The sequence below is a fragment of the Colius striatus genome, unplaced genomic scaffold, assembly GCF_028858725.1.
Source record: "Colius striatus isolate bColStr4 unplaced genomic scaffold, bColStr4.1.hap1 scaffold_76, whole genome shotgun sequence".
In the NCBI taxonomy this organism is placed as follows: Eukaryota; Metazoa; Chordata; class Aves; order Coliiformes; family Coliidae; genus Colius; species Colius striatus.
This window is the reverse complement of record NW_026908538.1, coordinates 44,794-70,130: the sequence shown is the minus strand read 5'-3', so window position 1 is coordinate 70,130 and position 25,337 is coordinate 44,794. Positions and strand designations below refer to the sequence as shown.

General features: G+C 56.3%; 1 protein-coding gene and 1 long non-coding RNA gene across 2 annotated transcripts; both read left to right on the top strand.

Moving 5' to 3' along the window:
- The first annotated feature begins 155 nt into the window (after positions 1-155).
- Positions 156-8,101, top strand: LOC104552889 (guanylate-binding protein 1-like). The gene is made up of 12 exons (XM_062020211.1): positions 156-299; positions 651-749; positions 2,035-2,246; positions 2,337-2,461; positions 2,858-2,967; positions 3,276-3,478; positions 3,596-3,838; positions 4,136-4,416; positions 5,561-5,773; positions 5,885-5,987; positions 6,118-6,311; positions 6,460-8,101. Exons 3-12 carry the CDS (start codon positions 2,054-2,056, stop codon positions 6,634-6,636), a joined length of 1,842 nt encoding a protein of 613 aa, XP_061876195.1. The 5' UTR covers positions 156-299; positions 651-749; positions 2,035-2,053; the 3' UTR covers positions 6,637-8,101.
- A 6,866-nt stretch (positions 8,102-14,967) lies between these two features.
- LOC133629574 (uncharacterized) lies at positions 14,968-24,562 on the top strand. Its single transcript, XR_009821081.1, has 3 exons — positions 14,968-15,076; positions 19,402-19,619; positions 21,434-24,562. It is a non-coding gene; the product is annotated as an uncharacterized LOC133629574 (long non-coding RNA).
- Positions 24,563-25,337: the final 775 nt, after the last annotated feature.

Sequence of the window (25,337 nt, the reverse complement as noted above, 5' to 3'; positions counted from 1 at the left end):
ATTGCAGACCCTGCCTCTCATGGGGGACTAAAACCACCCTGATGTCTGCTGGTAAAGTCCCTCAGGCAAGCACAAGAGGTTCAGGAGGTTCCTGCAGTGTGTTGATAGTGATACAGGTGGTGAAGGAGCCAACAAGGAGGGTTGTGCTGCTGCAGCTTGTGCTGACAGCTAAAGAAAGTCTCACTGGAGATGACAAGGGGAGGGCAGCCTGGGCTGCAGTGACCATGAGATGGTGGAGTGCAGGATCCTCCAGGGAAGCAGGACACAAGGCAGGGCTGCAGCCCTGGACTTCAGGAGAGGTAACTTTGGGCTTCTCAAAGACCAGCTTGGAGGAATCTCATGGGCTAGGAGCCCAGAAGCTCAGGATGCCCACAAAAGCTGGTCAGTTCCCAAGAGCCGCTTCTTCCAAGCCCAATGATGGGTATATAGCCAACAGTAACAAATGAGGTAAAGGACAGAAGATGCCTGCCTGGATCAGCTTCAGTTCTTGTTCCTTTACTTATTAAACCACCCAGCTGTTGGTGCATGGCTGCTGAATGGGGCCAAACCACAGGCAGCCTCTCTCTCTCTCTCTCTCTGTGGGTTTCCTCCTCCCTCCCAGTCCCCAGCTTTTGCTTTCACTTCTGCCTCACTCTGATTTCCCGGAATAGGAGGAGAAGGAGCTGCTGAGGGTGCAGCATAACAGGCAGAGCAGGAGCCAGGCTGCAGCTGAGCTGGAGCAGCCCAAGGCAGGTGACACTGCTGACTAGGTGAGTCCCTTCCCCTAATCCTTCCTGATCCTTTCTGGTCCCAGCGAGTGGCAGGGACCCCAGTGTGTGGGGGGAGAAAGAGGCCCAGAGGTCTGCTGGGGCTCTGGGATGGGCACAATGGGGTGATCAGGAGGCTGCATTCAACTCCCCCATTATTGCATGTGTCACCTAAGCTCTGGCTCCATGCCTGACCTACAGTGCTGGGAGCATGAGAGGCAACTTCTTGTCCCTCAGTGCTTACACCCTCTGTTCCCAGGGTAGGACAGAGCTTGTGAGGTCCTCAGAGAGGACTCAGAGCCCAGACAGGGGCAACGTTCGTGGAGCTGTTGCTGGAAGGAGTCCTGGGTGTCTGGGAGGCTGCAGTGGGGCAGCTTCTGTCTCCAGGGTGGGATGAGCTATTGTGGTGCCCCCACATCTGTTGGGTTTACTGGGAGCTGGGAGGGGCTGGTGATGGCTGGGGCTTGTTGTGGTTAAACCCCAGCAGCAGCTCAGCTTCCAAGTCAATTGATATCTCATCATTTCCATTGTTACTCTGGTTTTGTCTCAGTTGATGACTTGTCTCACTTTTCCCCACTTCCAATTCTCCTCCCACCAGCGAGGAGCTGGTGGGGCTCAGATGTCAGAAGGAGTTAAACTCCAAGGAGCCTCAGCCAAACTGCTGGCAGGAGGAGGAAAGAGGAGATGGGCACTGAGCATGTCCCTGGGAGAGGCACAGAGCTGAGTGAGAGGGGTTTGATTAGGCCAGGCATGACTAATTAACAAAGAGAGGAGGAAGGCTCTCCTGAGCTGCCATTTACCAAAATCACCTAAGTTTGGGGCTTGGAAGGGAACTTTAGAGCTCATCCAGCCCAGCTCCCTGCTAAAGCAGCTTCCCCTCTATGGGGGCACAGGAACGTGTCCAGGTAGGTTTGGAAACCTCCCAAGAAGGAGCCTCCACAGCCTCCCTGGCAGCCCCTTCCAGCTTCCACCCCAAACCTCTCCTCATTGCTGGTGACTCTCCAGCTGTTGCTCAAGCCCAAGGGCCAGGCCTGAGCCTGTTGCTGTGTCCCACCACCATTTTCACCTGGTCACCCACTCGATTTCAGAGCAATATTCAGAGCTGCAGAGGCCTCCCACCATCCCCCTGGGCTTTGGGAAAGGAGCTGTTTCTGTTGGGAGGCAAATGGGAAGGAATTTGGTGCAGAGTGTGACTTGTTTGGCAAAGTGACGTGGGCTGATGAAGACTGTCCCTGATTGGAGCTTGGGGTGTCCTTGTTCACCAGCCCATCTCCCCCTCTCCTCACAGGCCACCTTTGCCCTGAGCCATGGCAGCTGAAACCCCCGTGTCAGAGCCCATGTGCCTGATTGAGAACAGCCAGGAGAAGGGGCTGGTGGTCCGTCAGGAAGCCCTGCAGGTGCTGTCAGAGATCACCCAGCCCGTGGTGGTGGTGGCCATCGCAGGGCTGTACCGCACTGGCAAGTCCTACCTGATGAACAGACTGGCTCGTGAGAGGAGAGGTGAGGGGGGTCCCAGCCCAAGTGGCCAATGGGGCAGAGGTTTCCCTAGCCTGCATTAACAGTGGTGAGACCTTCATGTGCTCCCCACAGGTTTCTCCTTGAGCTCAACTGTGCAGCCCCAGACCAAAGGTATCTGGATGTGGTGCCTACCTCACCCCTGCCAGCCTGGACACACGCTGGTGCTGCTGGACACTGAAGGGCTGGGTGATGTAGAGGTCTGAAACAATCAGAAGCTCCTTATGTGTTTTTAAACACTTTATGGAAGTTCTTCAGGGCCCACAATCTATTATGGCCCTCATTCGTTTAGCTGGAATGAACCGTAGGCCACAGGGAAGGAGCTAAGATAAAAGCTCCAAATTCCTCTGCTTTTCTGGGGCAAGAGCAGCAGAACAGGGATGAGGAGCTCAGGGAGCCCTTTGATAGAGTTTGTGGGACCTGAGAGTTAAAAGAAGCAGCACAGCTACAGAAAGACATGGGGATTGCTTAGGGGTGGCGATTTGAAGAGCTGCTCTTGCCATGGCCTGTTGGTCAGGGGCACTGGGGCTGGGGATTTGGGGCTACACTCATCTGTAGGGGGTCTGGTTGGTAAGAGCCATGGGCTGTTGTTCCAGGGAGACATCCAGAATGACACGTGGATCTTTGTGCTGGCCGTGCTGCTCTCCAGCACCCTGATCTACAACAGCATAGGCACCATTGACCAGGAAGCCATGAACAAGCTCCAGTATCCTTGCTGGGACAGCAGTGCTGGGGATGCTCTCCCTTCCTGTGTGGTGGGTTGACAATTCCCAGTTCCCCAAACAGCTGCTGAACTGTCTGGTGGTGCCCAGGGATGTGCTTTGAGTCTTTCCAAGTCCCACCTTGTGGGCCTCTGAGCCCTCAATGTCTTTCCCTCATCTCCCTCTGGTGGATCGAGGCTGTTCCCCATCCCTGAGGGTCTCCTCGCTTCCCCATGCTGTGCTGAGTGGTTGGAGCATGGCGATGCCCCTGCGTTCAGAGCCGAGGTGCCTGTTTCCTTAGCCAGCTCCCTAGCTATGTCCTGAAGCTGACTGAGCTTGTCAAGCTGAAAGCAGCACCCCAGAAGAGCAAAAATGAACTGAAGGATTCAGATAAGTTTGTCCTCTTCTTCCCAACATTTGTCTGGGCTGTGAGGGATTTCACTCTGCAGCTGAGGAGGAACGGGCAGCCCATCTCTGAGGACGAATACTTGGAGAACGCCCTGAAGTTGAAGGCTGGTAAGGGAATGGTGCTGTGCTGCTGGACACATCCAGCCCCAGGCTCAGCAGCATTTCAGGCTCAGTCAACAACAGCCCCAGGCTCCTGGACTTGTTCTGTGTCCTTTTGCCCCACAGGTACCAGCCCAGAGATCCAAAGCTACAACCAGCCCCGGGAATGCATCCGGCAGTTCTTTCCAGGGCGCAAGTGCTTTACATTTTGCCCACCAGCCAATTGGAGGGACCTGGATCGCTTGGAAGAGCTTCAGGATGATGAAATTGACCCTGAATTCCAGAAGCAGGTGGAGAAATTCCGCAGCCACATCTGGAAAACGTCTCCACCCAAGAGTGTGCCCGGTGGGCACATCATAACCGGGATCCGTGAGTACTGCTGTCCAGAGGGACGGTGGCCAGCAGCTCTGGGGACTGTGTGGGGAAGCATCAGATGCAGAAGGAAATGATGCAGGTGGGGAAAGGGAGAGATTTTCTGCTGGCTGCTGTCCCTGCCTCTGCATTTGAAGCTCCCAAATGGTGCAGGTGGGGTAGGACAGAGTTAGGAAGGGAAGTTCAGGAAGAGTGCGTGAGGGAGGCAGCGGGGACACAGCAGGACCCAGGGCCTGCAGGGAGCCTGTGTTTTGTTCAGGCTGCAGCTCTCTCATCCTTGTTCCTCCTTGGCAGTGCTGGGGAAGCTGGCAGTGACCTACGTGGAGGCCATCCGGAGTGGGGCCGTGCCGTGCGTGGAGAGCGCGGTGCTGGCCCTGGCAACGGTGCAGAACACGGCCGCGGTGACAGAGGCTGCGACCTTGTACCAGGCTCTGATGGCACAGAGGGTGAAGCTGCCCACAGAGACTCTTGAGGAGCTGCTGGAGCTGCACAGCCAGTGCGAGCGGGAGATGCTGGAGCTGTTCATGGCACGGGCGTTCGAGGATGACATTAAGACTTTCCAGACACAGCTCTTAGTAGGTGGCCCCATCCCAAATCCCTCCCATCCCATCCCATCCCAAATCCCTCCCATCCCATCCCAAATACCTCCTATCCCATCCCATCCCAAATCCATCCCATCCCATCCCATCCCAAATCCCTCCCATCCCATCCCATCCCAAATCCATCCCATCCCAAATACCTCCCATCCCATCCCATCCCAAATCCATCCATCCCATCCCAAATCCCTCCCATCCCATCCCATCCCAAATACCTCCCATCCCAAATACCTCCCATCCCATCCCATCCCAAATCCATCCATCCCATCCCATCCCAAATCCCTCCCATCGCATCCCATCCCATCCCATCCTGTCCCATCCCGTCCCATCCCATCCCATCCCATCCCAAATCCATCCCATCCCATCCCATCCCATCCCAAATCCATCCCATCGCATCCCATCCCATCCCATCCCATCCCATCCCATCCCATCCCAAATCCCTCCCATCCCATCCCAAATCCATCCCATCCCAAATCCCTCCCATCCCATCCCATCCCATCCCATCCCAAATCCCTCCCATCCCATCCCATCCCATCCCGTCCCATCCCGTCCCATCCCATCCCATCCCAAATCCCTCCCATCCCATCCCAAATCCATCCCATCCCAAATCCCTCCCATCCCATCCCATCCCATCTCATCCCAAATCCCTCCCATCCCATCCCATCCCAAATCCATCCCATCCCAAATCCCTCCCATCCCATCCCATCCCAAATCCATCCCATCCCATCCCATCCCATCCCAAATCCATCCCATCCCAAATCCCTCCCATCCCATCCCAAATCCAAATCCCTCCCATCCCATCCCATCCCATCCCTGGTTCCCACCATCACCCCAAGGATGTGTCTCTGCCCTGAACCCTGCAGCCTTCCAGCCTCCCCCTGCCCTCATGACTCATCCTTGTCCTTATGAAGTCTGTGGTCCCTGGTGTGCTCTCTGCTCCCATGCACCTTGGTCCACAGAGATCCATGGGTGCAGAATGGCCTCCCCATCTGCCACCTCCCAGATGATTATCCCACACACTGGGGATCCCAAATCCCATTTTCCCCAGGCTTGATCTTGGCCCATGGTGAGAGCAGCAGCCACAGCTCAGGGCTGATGCCTTCCCTCTGCATCTTTCCCACAGCGTCAGGTACAGGAAATCAAAGGAAAGTTCTTAAAGGACAACGAGCAAGCATCCCGTGAAAAGTGTGAGGCAGCTCTCAGGGACCTCTCCCAAGACACAGAGAGACAGATCAGAGCTGGTGTCTACAGAGCTCCAGGAGGTTACCAGCTCTTCAAAAAAGACCAGCAGGCTCTGGTCAAGAGATATCAGGCACTGCCTGGCAAAGGAGTGAAGGTAGGAACAGGAGCTGCTCCCCTTCAAGGGAGAAGCTTGATGTCCCACTCCCCTCATCCAAAATCCCCTTCCCCTTGTTTCTCCCCTTGACTCCTCTCTGTGGTCCCACAGGCTGATGCTGTCCTGCTGGAATTCCTGCAAAGCAGAGAGACCCTGGCTGAAAAAATCCTCACTACAGACCTTTCCCTGGCAGAGGAGGAGAGGAAGATGAGAAGTAACTTGGGGGCTGGAGAAATGTCACTGCCTGTGGAGAGCCAAGCATGATGGAGGGGGACAACAGTCCTCCCCAGGGGCTCCTGTGCTCAGCTCCTGTCCTTGCAACACCTCTGCTTCTCTCTCACCAGGTTCTCAAGAGCAGAATGCGTTAGCTGAGCAGAAAAAGCATGTCCAGACAAAGCAGGAGACAGAAAACCAGCAGAAGTCACAGAGCAACGCACGGAGTTTGGAAGAGAATGCGAACTGGCTGAGAAAGAAGCTGGAGCTCAGCTGTGAGACACATCTGCAGGAGCATGATAATATGATCAGACTAAAATCAGAGGTAACAAGTGGGAGAGTGCAGGTGTCAAGATGTGGCTAGCAGGCAGGAATGGGAAATGGGTCCCAGCTGGGTCCTTCCCCTTGCTTCTTGGCTCTGTGTCCCTGTCCCTGTGCATACCAGGCCCTTGCTGACAGCTTTGTCTTCACAGGAGGAGGATGCGCTGCGCAGAGAAGGCTTCTATGAGAAAGCTGAGCACATGCACACAGTGCAAATTAAACTGGAGGAGGAGAAAACAGGCATCCAGTATAAGTTCAAAAAATGGATCAGTATATTGGTGCCAGCTGTCGTAGCCGTGGGCAAGGCTGTACTTGCGCTTTTGAAATGATCAGCTTTATAAACCCCCGTAGTCAACGAGCAAAGGAGCTGTGTGGCGTGGAGACACACACGTTCAAATCAAGCAGCTGAAGAAGAAAACCAGATTTATCCTCACCAAAATGATCAAATATTCTAAGACCAATGGGCTATAGCTTCCACATGTTGACTCCTGTCATCGTGTCCAACTCCAACTTTCAACTCCATTTTGGGTGTGTGTGTGTTTTTTCCCCATGAGTGCAGAAGTGCCAGAGTGTGTTGTGTCCCCACATCCCACCCTGTTCAACTGAGAAAGTCCTTGCTGCAAGATGCAGAGCAGGGAGGTGACTCCACGCTCACTTGTACCCCGCTGTCTCATGCTTTCATGCCAGACGCAGAGCTCAAGCCAAAGCATTTGTGGTGCCAGGTAGTCTGAAAGTTAAAGGTAATCCTCTTTAGGTAAATTGGGAGGATGTTGCTGAAGAATTTGAGCTCTTTTCCTGTTGCTTATTACGATGAGCTTGTGTGGAGCCGCTTTTGGCTTGGTAACAGGGGGAGGGGGCTGCAGTGCTGGTCCCTGGAAGCAGTTCTCCAAACATCCCCTGGCTCTGACTCACCTGCAGCCCAGCCAGGCCAGTCTGGCTCCTCTGCATCAGCACTGAAGAAAGACAATCTGAGCCAGAAGAGGAGGTGGAGGAGTGGCACAAGAAGGAGGTGACCTCAAGGACCCCACAGTCAGAGGAGGAGGAAGGAAGGAGGAGCACTGGACCAGAGACCCCTCTGCAAGCCGTGGTGAGAAGGCAGCTGTGCCCCTGCAACCCATGGAGGGCAATGGCAGGGCTGAGAGCCACCAGCAGCTCTGAGTGAGTGACCCCAATAGGCAGAGAGTGTGTGAGGAGAGGCCATGGAACAGGCCGTGCTGGAGCCTGCAGGTCCCAGTGACACACACAGGAGGCTGAGAGGGATGAATGCACATGGAGCGGCCTGAGAGGGGCTGCTAGGTGTGTGAGGGACCCCGAGGCGGAGCAGGGGCATGGCCAGGAGTCACCTGCCTTGGGGAGAGACAAATGGCAGGAGCCATGGGGAAAGGACTGACTGCAACCCCCATTCCTTTCCCTCCCGGAGCTGTTCATGGAGAAAGACACAGGGGTCAGGGCTGTGAGCCTGGGGAGAGGGGAAGGATGGGGGTAAGGTGGTCTCAAAGGGCTGGTTGTGCTCTTCATCATTGTGCCACTCTGTTGTTTTGTATTTGTTACCTTTTTTTGGTTTTCATGGTTTTGGTTTGTAGTGGATTAAATGGTGTTTTGTTTTTCTTCCCCACTGCAGTAGTCCTGTCTGGTTTGCCAGGGGCTGGAAGTGGCAATGCAGCCCTCCCTCTTCTTAGGGGATTCCACAGCCTCTTACGGTTCTTATGGTGGATTGGGATCCTTTTGTTTCTAGATGGGCCTAAACCATGACATAAATGCATTCAGCCTCAACAGGGCTGGTGACAACACTGACCTTTGTGCATGTTTCATGATTGTTGTGTGCCTCTGCTCAGAAACATTAAAAACCAGAGTTCCTTGGGATTTGGGGTGGGTGAAATATTCAAATGGAGTTCTTACATAACCTTGGAGCCTATTTAGAACCCATTTGCCACTCCTACACCTGGGAGTTGCTGTGAAAGGGGCAAATCTGAAGCTTAGAAGCTGAAACAGGCACAAGATGCTGTAGCTGCAGGTTGTGTTGGTGCAGATGAGGTTCAATGGAACTGGAAAACTCAAGCTGTACCTCTCAAGAAAGTTTTTCTTAAGCCAAAACCTATACATCTGGATGTTTTGGGGTTCTTCATTATATTGGAAGTAAGGTAGGAGGACAAGTCTCCTCTTCAGCCTTAAGGTAAGCCTTAAGGCTGGAATTAGAGCTCACCTGTGCTGCAGAGGCCACTGGGCTTAATAAAGCCTGGCCTAGCTGCACTGCCCCCTTTTCCGTGACAGGGGAGAGACTGCACTGAAGAAATACCATGTTTTTATCAAGCAAATGGCTGATTTTTTCCCCCAGGGATTCCTTTATGCAGTAAGAGCTTCCAAACTGGGATGGGAGACGGGACCCAAAGTGATTGTGAGGTGTTAATTTCTGTCTCCTGCAGAAGAAGATGCCCTCCTCTTCCCTCTCAGAGCACCTTGTCTGTCACTTCATCTGAAGACATGGGGAGCATCTAAAGTCAGAGTGGCCTGAGGCCCAGAAAGACCATAATAACATCAGGCAGTTCTGGGAGCAACTTTCCATGGTCAGAACATGTCTGTGGGGGATCAAACCCACCTCTTCCAGAGCTCTCCTCACCAGGGCTGTGGGAAACAGGGCTGAGATGGCTTTAAGCTGATATCCAAGGGACACTTTTGCTGCAGCAGCATGAAGTAGCCTGGAGGTTGTGAGTAAATCTGCCCATTGCTGCTCAGACATTGGCTGGGGAGGGCCTGTGGGTGAGCAAAGTGTGAGGGAGGGATAAGGCCATTGTAGCAGGGCTCTGTGCCCAGTGAAAAGAGACAAGATGAAGGTCATACTGCCTTTGCTGAGAAGCCTGACTTGACTGTCTCCAGATGTTCCTGCTAGCTCTGCTGAGCTGTAAATTCAGCAACAGATGATTGACAGTCAAGATGCTGTAGCTCCAGGTTGCTTTGCCATGATACAACAGAAAAAAATGCTGCCCCAACCTCCTGACACCCACCAGTGAGATACTTGTGACTGTTAATGAGCTCCCCCTGAGCTCAGGCTCCTCCAGACTAAACAGCCCCAGGTCCTGCAGCCTTTCCTCATAAGGAAGATGCTCCAGTCCCCTGATCATCTCGGGGGCCTTGTGCTTGTATCTTGGGGAACTCACTTCAAACTGAAGGACCTGGGGCCCAGGGTGCAGAATGGCAACACTTGTCCCATCCCATCCCATCCCATCCCATCCCATCCCATCCCACCCCATCCCATCCCATCCCATCCCATCCCACCCCATCCCACCCCATCCCATCCCATCCCACCCCATCCCATCCCATCCCATCCCATCCCACCCCATCCCACCCCATGCCATCCCATCCCATCCCATGCCATCCCATCCCATCCCATGCCATCCCATCCCCTCCCATCCCATCCCATCCCATCCCATCCCATCCCATCCCATCCCATCCCCCTGGGAGACATGTCAGGACAACCAGAGAGCAAGGAATACTCCTCTGCTGCATGCCAAGCTGAGAGGCAGAAGGCTGCCCACCCCAAGGCAGTGCCTGGCTGTGGAGGATTGCTGATGAAAGGCAGAAGGTGCTACCAGGGGGTGCAGGAAAGCAAGAGGCTCCAGACTGCTCAAAAGGGAGTAAGAACAGGATTTCCTGAAAGGAAATGTTTACAGTTCAGCTAAGAGACAGTGTGTCTGGTGATATGTGAGGGCCCCAGGCTGGAGCAGTCTGTCCCTGTGGGACTGTTCTCCTGTGGGTGACCCCCACTGCAGCAGTCGGTGAGGAGCTGCAGCCCGTGGGAGGGAGCCACGCTGGAGCAGTTGGTGAGGGAGTGTCTCCCGTGGGAGGGAGCCCACAGTGCAGCAGTGGGAAGCGTGAGGAGGCCTCCCCCTGAGCAGCAGCAGTGGCAAAGTCCATCTGCGATGAACTGCCCACAACCCCCATGGTCTGCGCTGCTGGGGGGAAGGAAGGGGAGTGGTGGGCAGAGGAGGGGTGGGGGGAGGGGTTTTTAGGACAGTTTTATTTCTCATCTCCCTGCTCTTATTGTTTCTTAATTAAATCAAACTTTTTTTCTCCCTAATTGGAGTCTGTTTTCATAGAATCACAGCATGGTGGGCTTGGAAGGGACCTTTAGAGCTCATCCAGCCCAACCCCCTGCAGAAGCAGCTCCCACCTAGACCAGGTCACACAGGAACGTGGCCAGGGGGGGTTGAAGAGCTCCAAGGAAGAAGCCTCCACACCCTCCCTGGGCAGCCTGGGCCAGGACTTTCCCCTCCTGTGCCACTGGAACCAGAGTCACACAGTGCTGGGGGCTGGAAGGAACCTCGAAGGATCATCTGAGTCCAAATCCCCTGCTCAAGAGGGTTCCCCTTGATCAGAAATGAGCCCAAGTGGGTTTGGGAACCTCCTGAGGAGCCTCCACAGCCTCCCTGGGCAGCCTGGGCCAGGGCTCCCTCACCTCAGCAGGGAAAGAGTTTCTCCTTGTGTTGAAATGGAACTGTTTGTGTTGCAGCTTCATCCCATCCCCCCTTGTCCTGGCACCAGATGCAACAGAAACAGGGGATGTCCCAACCTCCTGACACCCACCAGTGAGATACTTGTGACTGTTCATGAGCTCCCCCTGAGCTCAGGCTCCTCCAGGCTGAGCAGCCCCAGGTCTTTCCTCATAAGGAAGATGCTCCAGTCCCCTGATCATCTTGGTGTCCCTGCCCTGGCCTCTCTGCAGCACTTCCCTGTCCCTCTGGAGCTGAGGAGCCCAGAACTGGATACAGGACTCCAGATGAGGCCTCACCAGGGCAGAGTAGAGAGGGAGAAGAACCTCCCTTGACCTGCTGCCCACACTCTTCTTGATGCCCCCAGGCTGCCATTGTCCTTCTTGGCCACGAGGGCACGTTGCTGGCTCATATTCAGCTTATTGTCCATCAGGACTCCCAGGTTTCTCTCTGCAGAGCTGCTCTCCAGCAGGTCACCCCCAGCCTGTCCTGGTGCAGGGGGTTGTTCCTTCCCAGCTGCAGGACTCTGCACTTGTCCTTGTTGAACCTCAGCAGGTTCCTCTGTGCCCAACTCTCCAGCCGGTTGAGATCCCACTGACTGGCAGCACAGCCTCTGGGGAATCAGCCAGTGCTCCCAGTTTGGTGCCAGCAGGGAACTTGCTGAGGGTCCCTCTGTCCCCTCATCCAGGTGGTTGATGAAGATGTTGAACCAAACTGGCCCCAAAACCCATCCCTGTGGAACTCCACTGCCCACAGGCCTCCAACTCCATTCTGTACCATTGATCCCCACCCTCTGTGCTCTGTCATTCAGCCAGCTCTCCATCCACCTCACTGTCCTCTCATCCAAGCCACACTGCTTGAACTTTCTGTTTTGTCCACGACAGTTGCCCATGACACTTCTGTTTTGCCCATGACACTAATTGCTGAGTGATCTCCCTGCCCTTATCTTGACTCACAAAGCTTTGTTATATTTCTCTCTCCCTTGTCCAGTTGAGGAGGGGTAGTGATAGAGTGACTTGGTGGGCACCAGGCACCCAGCCATGTCTAAACCAGTACACATGGCTCTACCATATGTCCCATGGCTGTACCATGCATCCCACTTCTGTACCATGTGCCATGGCTGTGCCATTTGTCCCATAGCAGTATTGAGTCTCCTGTGGCTGTACCTGGTGTCCCATGGTTATACCAAGTGTCCCATCGCTCTGCTGCATATCCTATGGCTATACCATGTCCTGTGGCTGTACCTGCTTTACCCATGGCTACACTGAGTGTCCTGTGCCTGTACAAGTATCCCATGGCTATATCAAGTGTCCCTTGTCTGTACCTTGTGTCTCATGGCTATACCACATGTGCTGTACCTGTACCAGATGTCCCATGGCTATACCAAGTGTCCTGTGGATGTTCCTGGTGTCCCACAGCTATACCAGGTGTCCTATGGCTATACCAAGTGTCCCGTGCCTGTATGGGTATCCCATGTCTTTATCAGGTGTCCCTTGTCTGTACCTCATGTCCCATGGCTATACAGCATGTGCTGTACCTGTACCAGCTGTCCCATGGCTATACCAAGTGTTCTGTGGCTGTACTGGCTGTCCCACAGGTTTAGCAAGTATCCTGGACATGTATTGGGTGTTTTTTGCATGTACCAGGTGTGCCATGCCTATACTGAGTGTTCCATGGCTCTACGAGGTGACCCATGGCTCTACCCAGTGTTCTGTGCCTGCACATGCTGTGTGACAGCTATACTGAGTGTCCCATGGCTATATGTGTCCTATGCCCATACTGGGTGTCCTGTGCTTATATCCAGTGTCCCATGGCTGTATCAGTTTTCCCACGGCTATCCCAAGTGTCCTGTGCTGTATCCAGTGTCCTACATCTATACTGGGTGTCCCGTGGCTGTACATGGTGTCACATGCCTATACCAAACATGCTGTGCCTCTTCTGGGTGTCCCATGGCTATACTGAGTGTTCTGTGGCTGTACCAGGTGCCTCTTGACCATACCATGTTTCAAGTGGCTGTACCTGGTATCCCATATCTTTGCCAAGTGTGCCATCACTTTACCTGCTGTCCCATGGCTTTACTGAGTGTCCTGTGGCTGTACCTGGTGTCCCATGGCTATACCAGGTATCATGTTCCTGTACCAAGTGTCTTGTGGCTGTACCAGTTGTCCTATGGCTATAATGAGTGTCCCATGTTGTCATCTGGCTATACCAGGTGTCATGTGCCTGTACCAAGTGTCTCGTGCCTATACCACGTGTGCCATGGCTGTACCGAGTAGCCTGTGGATGTACCAGGTGTCCCATGCTTATGCCAACTTTCTCATGGCTGTACCTGGTGTCCCATGTCTGTACCAGTTGTACCATGGCTATACTGAGTGTCCTGTGGCTGTACTTGTTATCCCATCTCTTGTCCAGGTGTCATATGCCTGTACCAGTTGTACCATGGCTATACTGAGTGTCCCATGGCTGTATCTGCTGTACCATGGCTACACTGAGTTTCTCATGGCTGTACCAGGTGTCTCATGGCTCTACCAAGTGTCCCATGGCTGTACTGGTTGTCCCATGCCTTTAGTGTATATCCCACACCTGTATCAGGTGTCCTGTGCATGTACCACGTGCTATGGCTGTACCGAGTGTCTCGTGCCTGTATGGGATGTCATATGGCTATACCAAGTGTCCAGTGCCTGTACCTGTGTCTCTCTCATGGCTATACTGAGTATCCCCTGGCTGTACCTGGTGTCCTGTGGCTCTACCAATTGTTCCATGGCTGTACCGTGTGACCCATGGCTATATTCAGTGTCCTGGGGCTGTTACCTGGTATCCCATGGCTATATTGGGTGTCCCATGGCTATCCATGGTTTCTCATGGTTATACCTAGACTCCTGTGCCTTTACCTGGTGTTTCATGGCTATACTGGCTGTCCTGTGCCTGCACTGGGTGTCCCATGGCTATACCAAGTGTCCTGTGGATGTACCTGGTGTCCCATGGTTATACCAGGTGTCCTATGGTTATACCAAGGCTCCTGTGCCTGTACCTGATGTCTCATGACTCTACTGGGTGTTCCATGGCTGTGTCCAGTGATTCAACAATTGTCCCTGGTGTCCCATGGCTATACTGAGTGTTCTGTGCCTGTACCAGGTATCCTACAGATATATCAATTGTCCTGTGGCTGTACCTGGTGTCTCGTGGCTATACCAAGAGTCCTGTGCCTGTACCAAGTGTCTCACAGCTACAACAATTGTTCCATGGCAGTTCCAGTTGACTCATGGCTATACCAAGTTTCCCGTGGCTGTTCCAGGTGTCCCATACTTACACCGACTGTTCCATGGCTGTACCTGCTTCTCCATCCCTGGCTTCTCCATCCCTGGCTTCTCCATCCCTGCCTTCCCCATCCCTGCCTTCCCCATCCCTGCCTTCTCCATCCCTGCCTTCTCCATCCCTGCCTTCCCCATCCCTGCCTTCCCCATCCCTGCCTTCCCCATCCCTGGCTTCTCCATCCCTGCCTTCTCCATCCCTGCCTTCTCCATCCCTGCCTTCTCCATCCCTGCCTTCTCCATCCCTGCCTTCCCCATCCCTGCCTTCCCCATCCCTGCCTTCCCCATCCCTGGCTTCTCCATCCCTGCCTTCCCCATCCCTGCCTTCCCCATCCCTGCCTTCCCCATCCCTGACTTCTCCATCCCTGCCTTCCCCATCCCTGCCTTCTCCATCGTTGCTCGTCCCCTTTATAGTTTGCTCAAAGAAAGCAAAACCATGGGAATGGACCGACCAGGGCAGCAATGCACTGCAGCTGTTCATAAAGGAGTTGAGGTTATTGTTACAACTTGGTCCTGTAACTCGACTGACCCTATCTGTGTAGAATGGGGGTTCAGTGAACCGTTACTCATGGTGGAAGGGACCAGCAAGACCAGACCAACCGCTAGACACTCCTTTAATGACGCTGAAGGGAGATATTCACCTCTTGAGAAGGGTTTGCTGAACCTCGTGCGAGCGGAACAGCGAAGGGAGCAGAGTGTGGGCACCCGAGGTCGTGTCCGCCCCCTGGCTGCGGTCTGTGAAGGAACAGCCCCCCCTGCAGGCACTGCCCACGAAGCCGGGGCTGGGAAGCTGGTGCTGGCCTGGAAGGGGTTAATGACAGAATGCCCATCTCTGAAGGCAGCGCCAAAGTCTCGAAGCTGCAAAAGGCTACAGGTAGAAAGCAAAGGGAGGTTATTTGCTGCCGAACCTCTCTGTCCGGTGCGGGGGAGATGTCGGGACCAGAGAGCGATCGCTAAGAGGGACATCGGAGGTGGGGTCGGCACGGGCGGGGCACCGGGAGTGAGAACCGATCGGTACCGGGGAGCACCGGGACTGGGGTCGGTAGGGGGGAGATGATGGGACGGGGCGGTGATCGATACGGGGGGCACCGGGAGTGAGAACCGATCGGTACCGGGGAGCACCGAGACTGGGGTCGGTACGGGGGAGGTGATGGGACGGGGCAGTGATGGGGACGGGGGGGACACCGGGAGTGAGAATCGATCGGTACCGGGGAGCACCGGGACTGGGGTCGGTACGGGGGAGGTGATGGGACGGGGCAGAGATCGATACGGGGGGACACCGGGAGTGAGAACCGATCGGTACCGGGGAGCACCGAGACTGGGGTCGGTACGGGGGAGGTGATGGGACGGGGCAGAGATCGGGATGGGGGGCACCGGGAGTGAGAATCGATCGGTACCGGGGAGCACCGAGACTGGGGTCGGTACGGGGGAGGTGATGGGACGGGGCAGTGATCGATACGGGGGGCACCGGGAGTGAGAACGGATCGGTACCGGGGAGCACCGAGACTGGGGTCGGTAGGGGGGGAGGTGATGGGACGGGGCGGTGATGGGGACAGGGGACAACTGGGAGCACCGAGACTGCGGTCGGTACGGGGGAGATGATGGGATGGGGCAGAGATCGGTACGGGGGGCACCGGGAGTGAGAATCGATCGGTACGAGGGGGAAACGAGGAGAGGGGATCGATCGATACGGGGACACATCGGGACTGGGGTTAGTGCGAGGGGTGCCGCACTCGGGGAGCGATCGATACGGGAGTGAGAACCGATCGGTACCGGGGAGCACCGAGACTGGGGTCGGTACGGGGGGAGATGATGGGACGGGGCAGAGATCGATACGGGGGGCACCGGGAGTGAGAATCGATCGGTACCGGGGAGCACCGAGACTGGGGTCGGTACGGGGGGAGATGATGGGATGGGGCAGAGATCGATACGGGGGGTACCGGGAGTGAGAATCGATCGGTACCGGGAAGCACCGAGACCGGGGTCGGTACGGGGGAGGTGATGGGACGGGGCAGTGATGGGGACGGGGGGCACCGGGAGTGAGAATCGATCGGTACGAGGGGGAAACGAGGAGAGGGGATCGATCGATACGGGGACACATCGGGACTGGGGTTAGTGCGAGGGGTGCCGGACTCGGGGAGCGATCGGTGCGGGAGTGAGAACCGATCGGTACCGGGAAGCACCGAGACCGGGGTCGGTACGGGGGGAGATGATGGGATGGGGCAGTGATGGGGACGGGCGGAGCACCGGGAGTGAGAACCGATCGGTACCGGGAAGCACCGAGACCGGGGTCGGTACGGGGGGAGGTGATGGGACGGAGCAGTGATGGGGACGGGGGGCACCGGCAGCGGGGAGAGATCGGTGCTGGGGTCAGCACGAGAGGACACAGGGACCAGGGAGCGATGGACACGGGGACACCGGCAGCAGGGGCCGGGCGATGCGGGGGACATCGGGAGCGGGGTCTGAACTGGGGGACACCGGGAGCAGGGGATGCCAGGAGCTGGGACCATTACGGGGGGACACCCCAGGACCGGGGGGACGGGCGCGCAGCTGGGGTGGGGAGCGGGACCTGGGGATCGATCCGTACGAGCAGACACCGCAATGGGGATCGGTTGGGGCGGGGGGACCCCGGGAGCTGGGGGGGCGCTGGGACCCGGGAGCGATCGGTACGGGGGGGACACCGGGACTGGGGTCGGCAAGGGGGGGCACCAGGGATGAGGGAACGGTACTGGGGGAGCCGGGTAAAGGAGCAGGGACTGGGGGTACTGGGGTTGGCACACAGGGGGGAACTGGCACCTGCATGCAGGGACTGGGGGTGGGCACAGGGGATACTGGGACTGGGGGTCAGCACAGGGGATACTGGGACTGGGGGTGGGCACAGGGGATACTGGGACTGGGGGTCAGCACAGGGGATACTGGGACTGGGGGTGGGCACAGGGGATACTGGGACTGGGGGTCAGCACAGGGGTTACTGGGACTGGGGGTCAGCACAGGGGATACTGGGACTGGGGGTGGGCACAGGGGATACTGGGACTGGGGGTGGGCACAGGGGTTACTGGGAGTGGGGGTGGGCACAGGGGATACTGGGACTGGGGGTGGGCACAGGGGATACTGGGACTGGGGGTCGGCACAGGGGATACTGGGACTGGGGGTGGGCACAGGGGTTACTGGGACTGGGGATGGGCACAGGGGATACTGGGACTGGGGGTCAGCACAGGGGATACTGGGACTGGGGGTGGGCACAGGGGTTACTGGGACTGGGGGTGGGCACAGGGGTTACTGGGAGTGGGGGTGGGCACAGGGGATACTGGGACTGGGGGTGGGCACAGGGGATACTGGGACTGGGGGTCGGCACAGGGGATACTGGGACTGGGGGTGGGCACAGGGGATACTGGGACTGGGGGTCGGCACAGGGGATACTGGGACTGGGGGTGGGCACAGGGGATACTGGGACTGGGGGTGGGCACAGGGGTTACTGGGACTGGGGATGGGCACAGGGGATACTGGGACTGGGGGTCAGCACAGGGGATACTGGGACTGGGGGTCAGCACAGGGGTTACTGGGACTGGGGGTCAGCACAGGGGATACTGGGACTGGGGGTGGGCACAGGGGATACTGGGACTGGGGGATACTGGGACTGGGGGCGGGCACAGGGGATACTGGGACTGGGGGTCGGCACAGGGGATACTGGGACTGGGGGATACTGGGACTGTGGGGGAGGCCCCCAGTACTGGGGGGTTGGGGTTGGGAGAGGCTGGTACCAGGGAGGAGGGGGCTGTGCTGGGGGCTGGCAGAGGATGGCTGGGTGCCCCTGGGTTGGTACTGGGCGACTGGAAGGCCAGTGGGACCCATCGGTACCTGGGTGCCCCCAGGGATCTGTCCCCATCACCAGTGTCCCCGGGTGTGCCTGGCACTGGGGGGTGGGAGTGACGCTTGGCAGCTCAGTGCCAGGGTGAGATGGAACCAGCAGCACTGATTTGGGGCCGTGACGCCAGTCAGGGGCAGGGGCTGGTGGCAATGACTTGGTGCCAGGGAGTGAGGATGGGGAGGACTTTGTGCCAACACCTGGCAGATGCCACCAGTGCTACAGTGACATGGGGCAGCCAGGCTGGGACTGGCACTGTCAGTGCCAAAGTGATGCTGTGGTGCTCTGCCAGGGATGGTGCCAGCAGCGCTGATTGAGGCCAGAACAAAGAGCATCCCAAACTGATGCCAGGAGCAGGCAGACACCAGCAGCACCAGTTTGGAGTGAAAGGACCTGTGGGGGCTGCAGAGGAGCCAGGAGGGTGCCCAGGGGGACAAGGAGGCCGGGGGCAGCGTGGCTGGTGGCAGCAGGAGCAGGGCAGGGACTGTCCCCTGTGTCCCCAGGGCTGGGGCAGGGTTGGGCCCCTCACTCACTGCCACAGGGACACTGAGGGGCTGCAGCGGGGCCAGAGCCGGGCACAGAGCTGGGGAAGGGGCTGGAGCACAAGGGGCTGGGGAGGGGCTGAGGGAATGGGGGTGTTGAGGCTGGAGAAGAGGCTGAGGGGAGACAGGAGCCCTCTGCAGCTCGCTGCCAGGAGGGTGCAGTGAGGGGGGTCGGTCTCTGCTGCCGAGTGCCGAGGGACAGGCCAAGAGGAAGCGGCCTGGAGTTGTCCCAGGGGAGGGTGAGGCTGGAGCTGAGGCAGAACTGTTTCCCTGAGAGGGGTGTGAGCCCTGTGCCAGGCTGCCCAGGGAGCTGGGGCAGTGCCCAGCCCTGGAGGGATCCCAGAGACGTGGGGTGAGGTGCTGAGGGGTCAGTGGTGGCCGTGGCAGGGTGAGGGCTCAGAGCTGGGCTCCAGCAGCTCCAGGGGCTTTTCCCACCAGAACCCTTCTGAGGGGAAAAAGTGGGGTTTGGGTGAGGTTCTGAGGGGAAAAGTGTGGATTTGGTGGAGTTCTGAGGGAAAAAGTGGGGTTTGGGTGGATCTTTGAGGGGAAAAGTGTGGATTTGGTGGAGTTCTGAGGAAAAAAGTGGGGATTGTGGTTGTTTTAAGGAAGAAAAGTGGGGTTTTGATGGAGTTCTGAGGGGAAAAATGGGGATTTGGTGGATTTTTGAGGAAAAAGATGGATTTTTGAGGAGAAAAGGTGTGTTTTGGTGGACTTCTGATGGAAAAAAATACAGGTTAGAGGTTCTTCCCATCCCTGGAGGGATCCCAGAGGCGTGGGGTGAGGTGCTGAGGGGTCAGTGGTGGCCATGGCAGGGTGAGGGCTCAGAGCTGGGCTCCAGCAGCTCCAGGAGCTTTTCCAACTGTAATCATTCTCTGATTCTTTGGTTCAGACCCACACAGGTGAAGATCCTCACTGCAGTGACTACAGACACTGGTTCTGGCAGCAGACTCACCTGGCCCAGCACCATTTGGCACATATGGGCCAGCAGTCGTTCCCCTGCTCCCACCCTGGCTGCCACTACAGCTGCAGCTCCAACCTCCTCCTCCACCAGCGACTCCACATGCCTGGCCAAGCACCCATGGGGGCTGCAATGGGAGATACACAGTGGTATAGAAATACAGATCACACAGTGCTGGGGGTGGGCAGGGCCCTGCAGAGCTGCTCCAGCCCCAGCCCCTGCTAGAGCAGCTTCCCCTGGCTCAGGGGCACAGGAACGTGTCCAGGTGGGGTTGGGAACCTCCTGAGGAGCCTCCACACCCTCCCTGGGCAGCCTGGGCCAGGGCTCCCTCGGCTCAGCACCAAAGGACTTGCTCCCTGGGTTTCAGGGGCACTGTTTGTGTCCCAGCTTTTGGCCATCCCCCCTTGTCCTGCTACTGGCCACCACACCCCAACCACTGGCCCCATCCTCTCCACAGCCACCCTGAGGGATTGCTGAGCATTGCTGAGGTGCCCCTGAGCTCAGGCTTCTCCTCTCCAGGCTGAGCAGCCCCAGGGCTGCAGCCTTTCCTCCTCACACACATGTTCCAGCCCCTCAGCATCTTGGTGGCCCTGCCCTGGCCTCTCCAGCACTTCCCTGTCCCCCCTGAGCTCAACCTTCGCTTCTCCAGCCCCAGGTCCTGCAGCCTTTCCTCCTCACAGAGCTGTCTGTCCCCTCAGCATCTTGGTAGCCCTGTGCTGGCCTCTGGTAGCCCTTAGTAGCAGTTCTGTGTCCCTCTGGAGCTGGGCAGCCCAGCACTGGCCACAGGGCTCCAGCTGAGGCCTCCCCAGCTCTGGCAGAGCAGAGCAGAGGGGCAGCACAAGCTCCCTGGCCCTGCTGCCCACACTCTCTTGCTGCCCCCAGGCTGCCGTTGGCTTCTTGCCCACGAGCCCACGCTGCTGCTCAGGGTTGGTTTGTTCTCCCCCAGCACTGCCAGGTCCCTCTCCTGGAGCTGCTCTCCAGCAGCTCAGCCCCAGCCTGGGCTGCTGCTGGGCTTGTTCCTGCCCAGCTGCACCACTCTGCCCTTGCTGCCCCTCAGCAGCTCCCTCTGTGCCCAGCTCTCCCTGCCTGGCAGCTCAGGCTCTGGGCACTCAGCCAGTGCTCCCAGTTTGGTGCCAGCAGGGAACTCGCTGAGGGTCCCTCTGTGCCCTCCCCCAGCTCCCTGATGGAGATGTTGAAGCAGACTGGCCCCAGAGCCCATCCCTGTGCAACTCCACTGCCCACAGGCCTCACACTGGACCCTGTGCCATTGATCACCCCTCTCTGTGCTCTGTCCTTCAGCCAGTTCTCCATCCCCTCCCCATCCCCTCACCCAGCCCCCACTGCCTGAGCTGTCTGATGAGGATGGGAAACATCCTCAGGACCCCTCAAGCTCCATGTACACCCCCCTTAGAGCACATCACTCCCCTCTAACCCCCCTCAGGACCCCTCAAGCTCCATGTACACCCCCCTTAGAGCACATCACTCCCTTCTAACCCCCCTCAGGACCCCTCAAGCTCCATGTACACCCCTCTTAGAGCACATCACTCCCCTCCTAACCCCCCTCAAGCTCCATGTACACCCCCTTAGAGCACATCACTCCCCCCCTAACCCCCCTCAGGACCCCTCAAGCTCCATCTACACCCCCCTTAGAGCACAAGGTGGCTTTTTTCCCTCATGGTTTGCCCCCAAGCCAGCATTAAAACAGCTTAAAAGCACCCAGGAGCTGCTGGAAGCGCAGCCAGAACCACACCATGAGCTGCCTCAGGCTCCACAGCCTTTTGCAGACAGCTTTTGTTTCACTATTAACCAACCAAAGGGGTTTTTTTATTCCCAGTTCCAAAAGCAATCTCCTTCTATAACACAAAGGATGAAGGATGGTGGCATCTGGGCTCTGCTTGGTAGGAACTGAACCCTCCTCACTGCATGGGAGTGATTGTTCAGCTGCTGCTTGTTCCATCCACAGCACTTGAACCAAAGAAGAGAAAATACATGGAAGAAAGAGAAAACTGTTCCTGTGGGAGAGGCAGGAAAAGCACCAGCACAGTTGTGGAAGAAGGGAGTGATGGTAGAGGAAAGCCCTCAGGCCACCAGCCCTTCTCCAGAGGGTAAAAAGAGGCTGAGGGCCTCTTGCTTCTCCCTCAAAGCCCCTGGTTTTATGTCTCAGCCACGTGTGTTGCTCCTCCAGGGACGTTTTCCTTCCTGCTTTGAAACCATTTCACCCACTTAAACCCCTGAGACTGCAGAGCTTTGAGTCCTGGAGGGAGAAATCCCCTCCTCCAGGGGGGTGGTTGTATCTGAGGGTCTTGGTTCACTGTTGGAAGGGACAGGGCAGGGGTGGAAGCTTTGTGAGGGAGTTTGAAAGGGGAAGGTCGAGATCTAAGAGCAGAGAGAGGTGATTCCATCCCTCTCAGAGGCCAGAATGCCACAAGTAGAGGTGGGACAAGGGGTCTTTACAAACACAGGGAGAAATTCCAGGGGATACAAAGCTCAATGAAGAGAAACTGCAACATCTTTAGCCAGAAGGGCTGAACTAAGGCCTGAGCTGCTTCTGCAGGGGGTGGAGAATGGAAGTCTCTGCCCTCTCAACCTGGAAGTTATCACAGCAGCCAGGTCCCAGGCCTGAAAGAAACAGAGTTCCTGACTCTAGGAGGATTTCAGACCTTTAACAACCAGCAGCACATGGCTGGGGACACCCAGAGACTCCTCCAGTGATCTCCACACCTCATGGAAGGGAGTGTGTGGGAAAGCCCCAGAGTGCTCTGGGTGAGACCTTATTGCAAGGCCTTGATTTAATATCCCTGGTCTTGTTCTCACCTCACCTGACCTCATCTCACCTGACCTCATCTCACCTGACCTCACCTCATCTCATCTCATCTCACCTGACCTCATCTCATCTCACCTGACCTCACCTCATCTCATCTCATCTCATCTCACCTCATCTGACCTCACCTCATCTCATCCTCACCTCACCTCATCTGACCTCATCTCACCTGACCTCATCTCATCTCATCTGACCTCACCTCATCTCATCTCATCTCATCTCATCTCACCTGACCTCACCTCATCTCATCTCATCTCACCTGACCTCATCTCATCTCACCTGACCTCATCTCATCTCACCTGACCTCATCTCATCTCATCTCACCTGACCTCACCTCATCTCATCTCATCTCATCTCACCTGACCTCACCTCATCTCATCTCACCTCATCTGACCTCACCTCATCTCATCCTCACCTCACCTCATCTGACCTCATCTCACCTGACCTCATCTCACCTCATCTCATCTCATCCTCACCTCACCTCATTTCACCTGACCTCATCTCATCTCGACCTCATCTCACCTGACCTCACCTCATCTCATCTCATCTGACCTCATCTCATCTCATCTCATCTCATCTCATCCTCATCTCATCTCACCTGACCTCACCTCATCTCATCTGACCTCATCTCATCTCATCTCATCCTCACCTCATCTCATCTGACCTCATCTCATCCTCACCTCACCTCATCTCATCTCACCTGACCTCATCTCATCTCAGCTCATCTCACCTCATCTCATCTCATCTGACCTCATCTCATCTCATCTCACCTCATCTCATCTCACCTGACCTCATCTCATCTCATCTCATCTCACCTGACCTCATCTCATCTCATCTCATCTCATCTCATCTCACCTCATCTCACCTGAGCTCATCTCATCTCATCTCATCTCATCTCATCTCATCTCATCTCATCTCATCTCATCTCATCTCACCTCATCTCATCTGACCTCATCTCATCTCATCTCATCCTCACCTCACCTGACTTCATCTCATCTCACCTCATCTCATCTCATCTCACCTCATCTCACCTGAGCTCATCTCATCTCACCTGACTTCATCTCATCTCATCTCACCTCATCTCATCTCACCTCATCTCATCTCACCTCATCTCATCCTCACCTCACCTCATCCTCACCTCACCTCATCTCATCCTCACCTCACCTCACCTCATCTCACCTCATCTCATCTCACCTCATCTCATCTCACCTCATCTCATCTCATCTCACCTCATCTCATCTCACCTCATCTCACCTCATCTCATCCTCACCTCACCTCACCTCATCTCATCTCACCTCACCTGACCTCATCTCATCTCATCCTCATCTCATCTCACCTGACCTCATCTCATCTCATCCTCATCTCATCCTCACCTCATCTCATCTGACCTCATCTCATCCTCACCTCACCTCATCTCACCTCACCTGACCTCATCTCATCTCATCCTCATCTCATCCTCATCTCATCTCACCTCACCTCATCTCACCTCATCTCATCTCATCTCACCTCACCTCATCTCATCTCACCTGACCTCATCTCATCTCATCTCATCTCATCTCATCTCATCCTCATCTCATCTCACCTGACCTCATCTCATCTCATCCTCACCTCATCTCATCTCACCTGACCTCATCTCATCTCACCTCATCTCATCTCACCTCATCTCACCTGACCTCATCTCATCTCACCTCATCTCATCTCATCTCACCTCATCTCACCTCATCTCACCTCACCTCATCTCACCTCATCTCACCTCATCTCATCTCATCCTCACCTCAAGCAATTAAAACAAACAAAGGTGAAGCTGTTGACATCTTCCCAGTCAGAGCAAAGGGTTAAACCAGGGTCACCTCCTGCCTTGCTGCCACATTTCCCCAGGTGAACAGGTCCTGCCATCCATCCCTCGTGGCTGCTGCCTGACAGACACCCCCAGAGAGCTCCAGCACCTCAGAACTCCTCGCTGCAAGATGCTCCTCAGGGCCCTCAGAAGGAACCAGAGCTATGAGGCTGAGGAAATCCTGCCAGGAGATGGGGCTGTGCCCACTCCAAACCCCCCTGGAACTCATCTTGAACCCTGCCCTTTCTTGCCCCACATCACTCCTGTGATCTCCTCCTCAGGTTCTCCTCCTTTAGGTGCTACAAAACCCACTCCTTCAAGGAGGGAAGCAGCAGTCTGCTCTGGGCATGGAGTGGGGGGTGAATGCTGCCCTGGGCAGGGCTTGGAGTGTGTTGGGAGTGATTGGAATGAACAATTAACTAAGATAATGAAAAGCCCACGAGTAGAAACTGAGATCTTGGCTGAACAATCAGAAACCACGAGTGAAATGCATCACAGGGGGAAAACAACGACCTCCATCCTTCTTTGGGCTGAGCTGAGGGGATTGTGGTACCCACAGGGTGTTCAGGGGGGACACAACAACCCCCATCCCTTTGTGCTGAGCTGAGGGGATTGTGGTACCCACAGGTGTCCAGGGGGGACACAACAACCCCCATCCCTCTGTGCTGAGGGGATTGTGGTACCCACAGGTGTCCAGGGGGGACACAACAACCCCCATCCCTTTGTGCTGAGGGGATTGTGGTACCCACAGGGTGTTCAGGGGGGACACAACAACCCCCATCCCTTTGTGCTGAGGGGACTGTGGTACCCACAGGGTGTCCAGGGGGGACACAACAACCCCCATCCCTCTGTGCTGAGGGGATTGTGGTACCCACAGGGTGTTCAGGGGGGACACAACAACCCCCATCCCTTTGTGCTGAGCTGAGGGGACTGTGGTACCCACAGGGTGTCCAGGGGGGACACAACAACCCCCATCCCTTTGTGCTGAGCTGAGGCCCCTGAGGCCCATCCTCTTTGGCTTGGAGCAGTCTGAGGGGGGCTGTAGCTGCCACAAGTTGCTGTCAGGTGGCTGCAGTTTGGAGCCTCCATCCTCAAGGAGCACAGAGGCCTTTACCTCTGCTCTTTACCACGTTGTCACTTCAGTTGGGGGGGTTTGTGCCTCAGAACATGGGCCCAGAGCTGTGGTTGGTGTGTGAGGACTCACCCAGT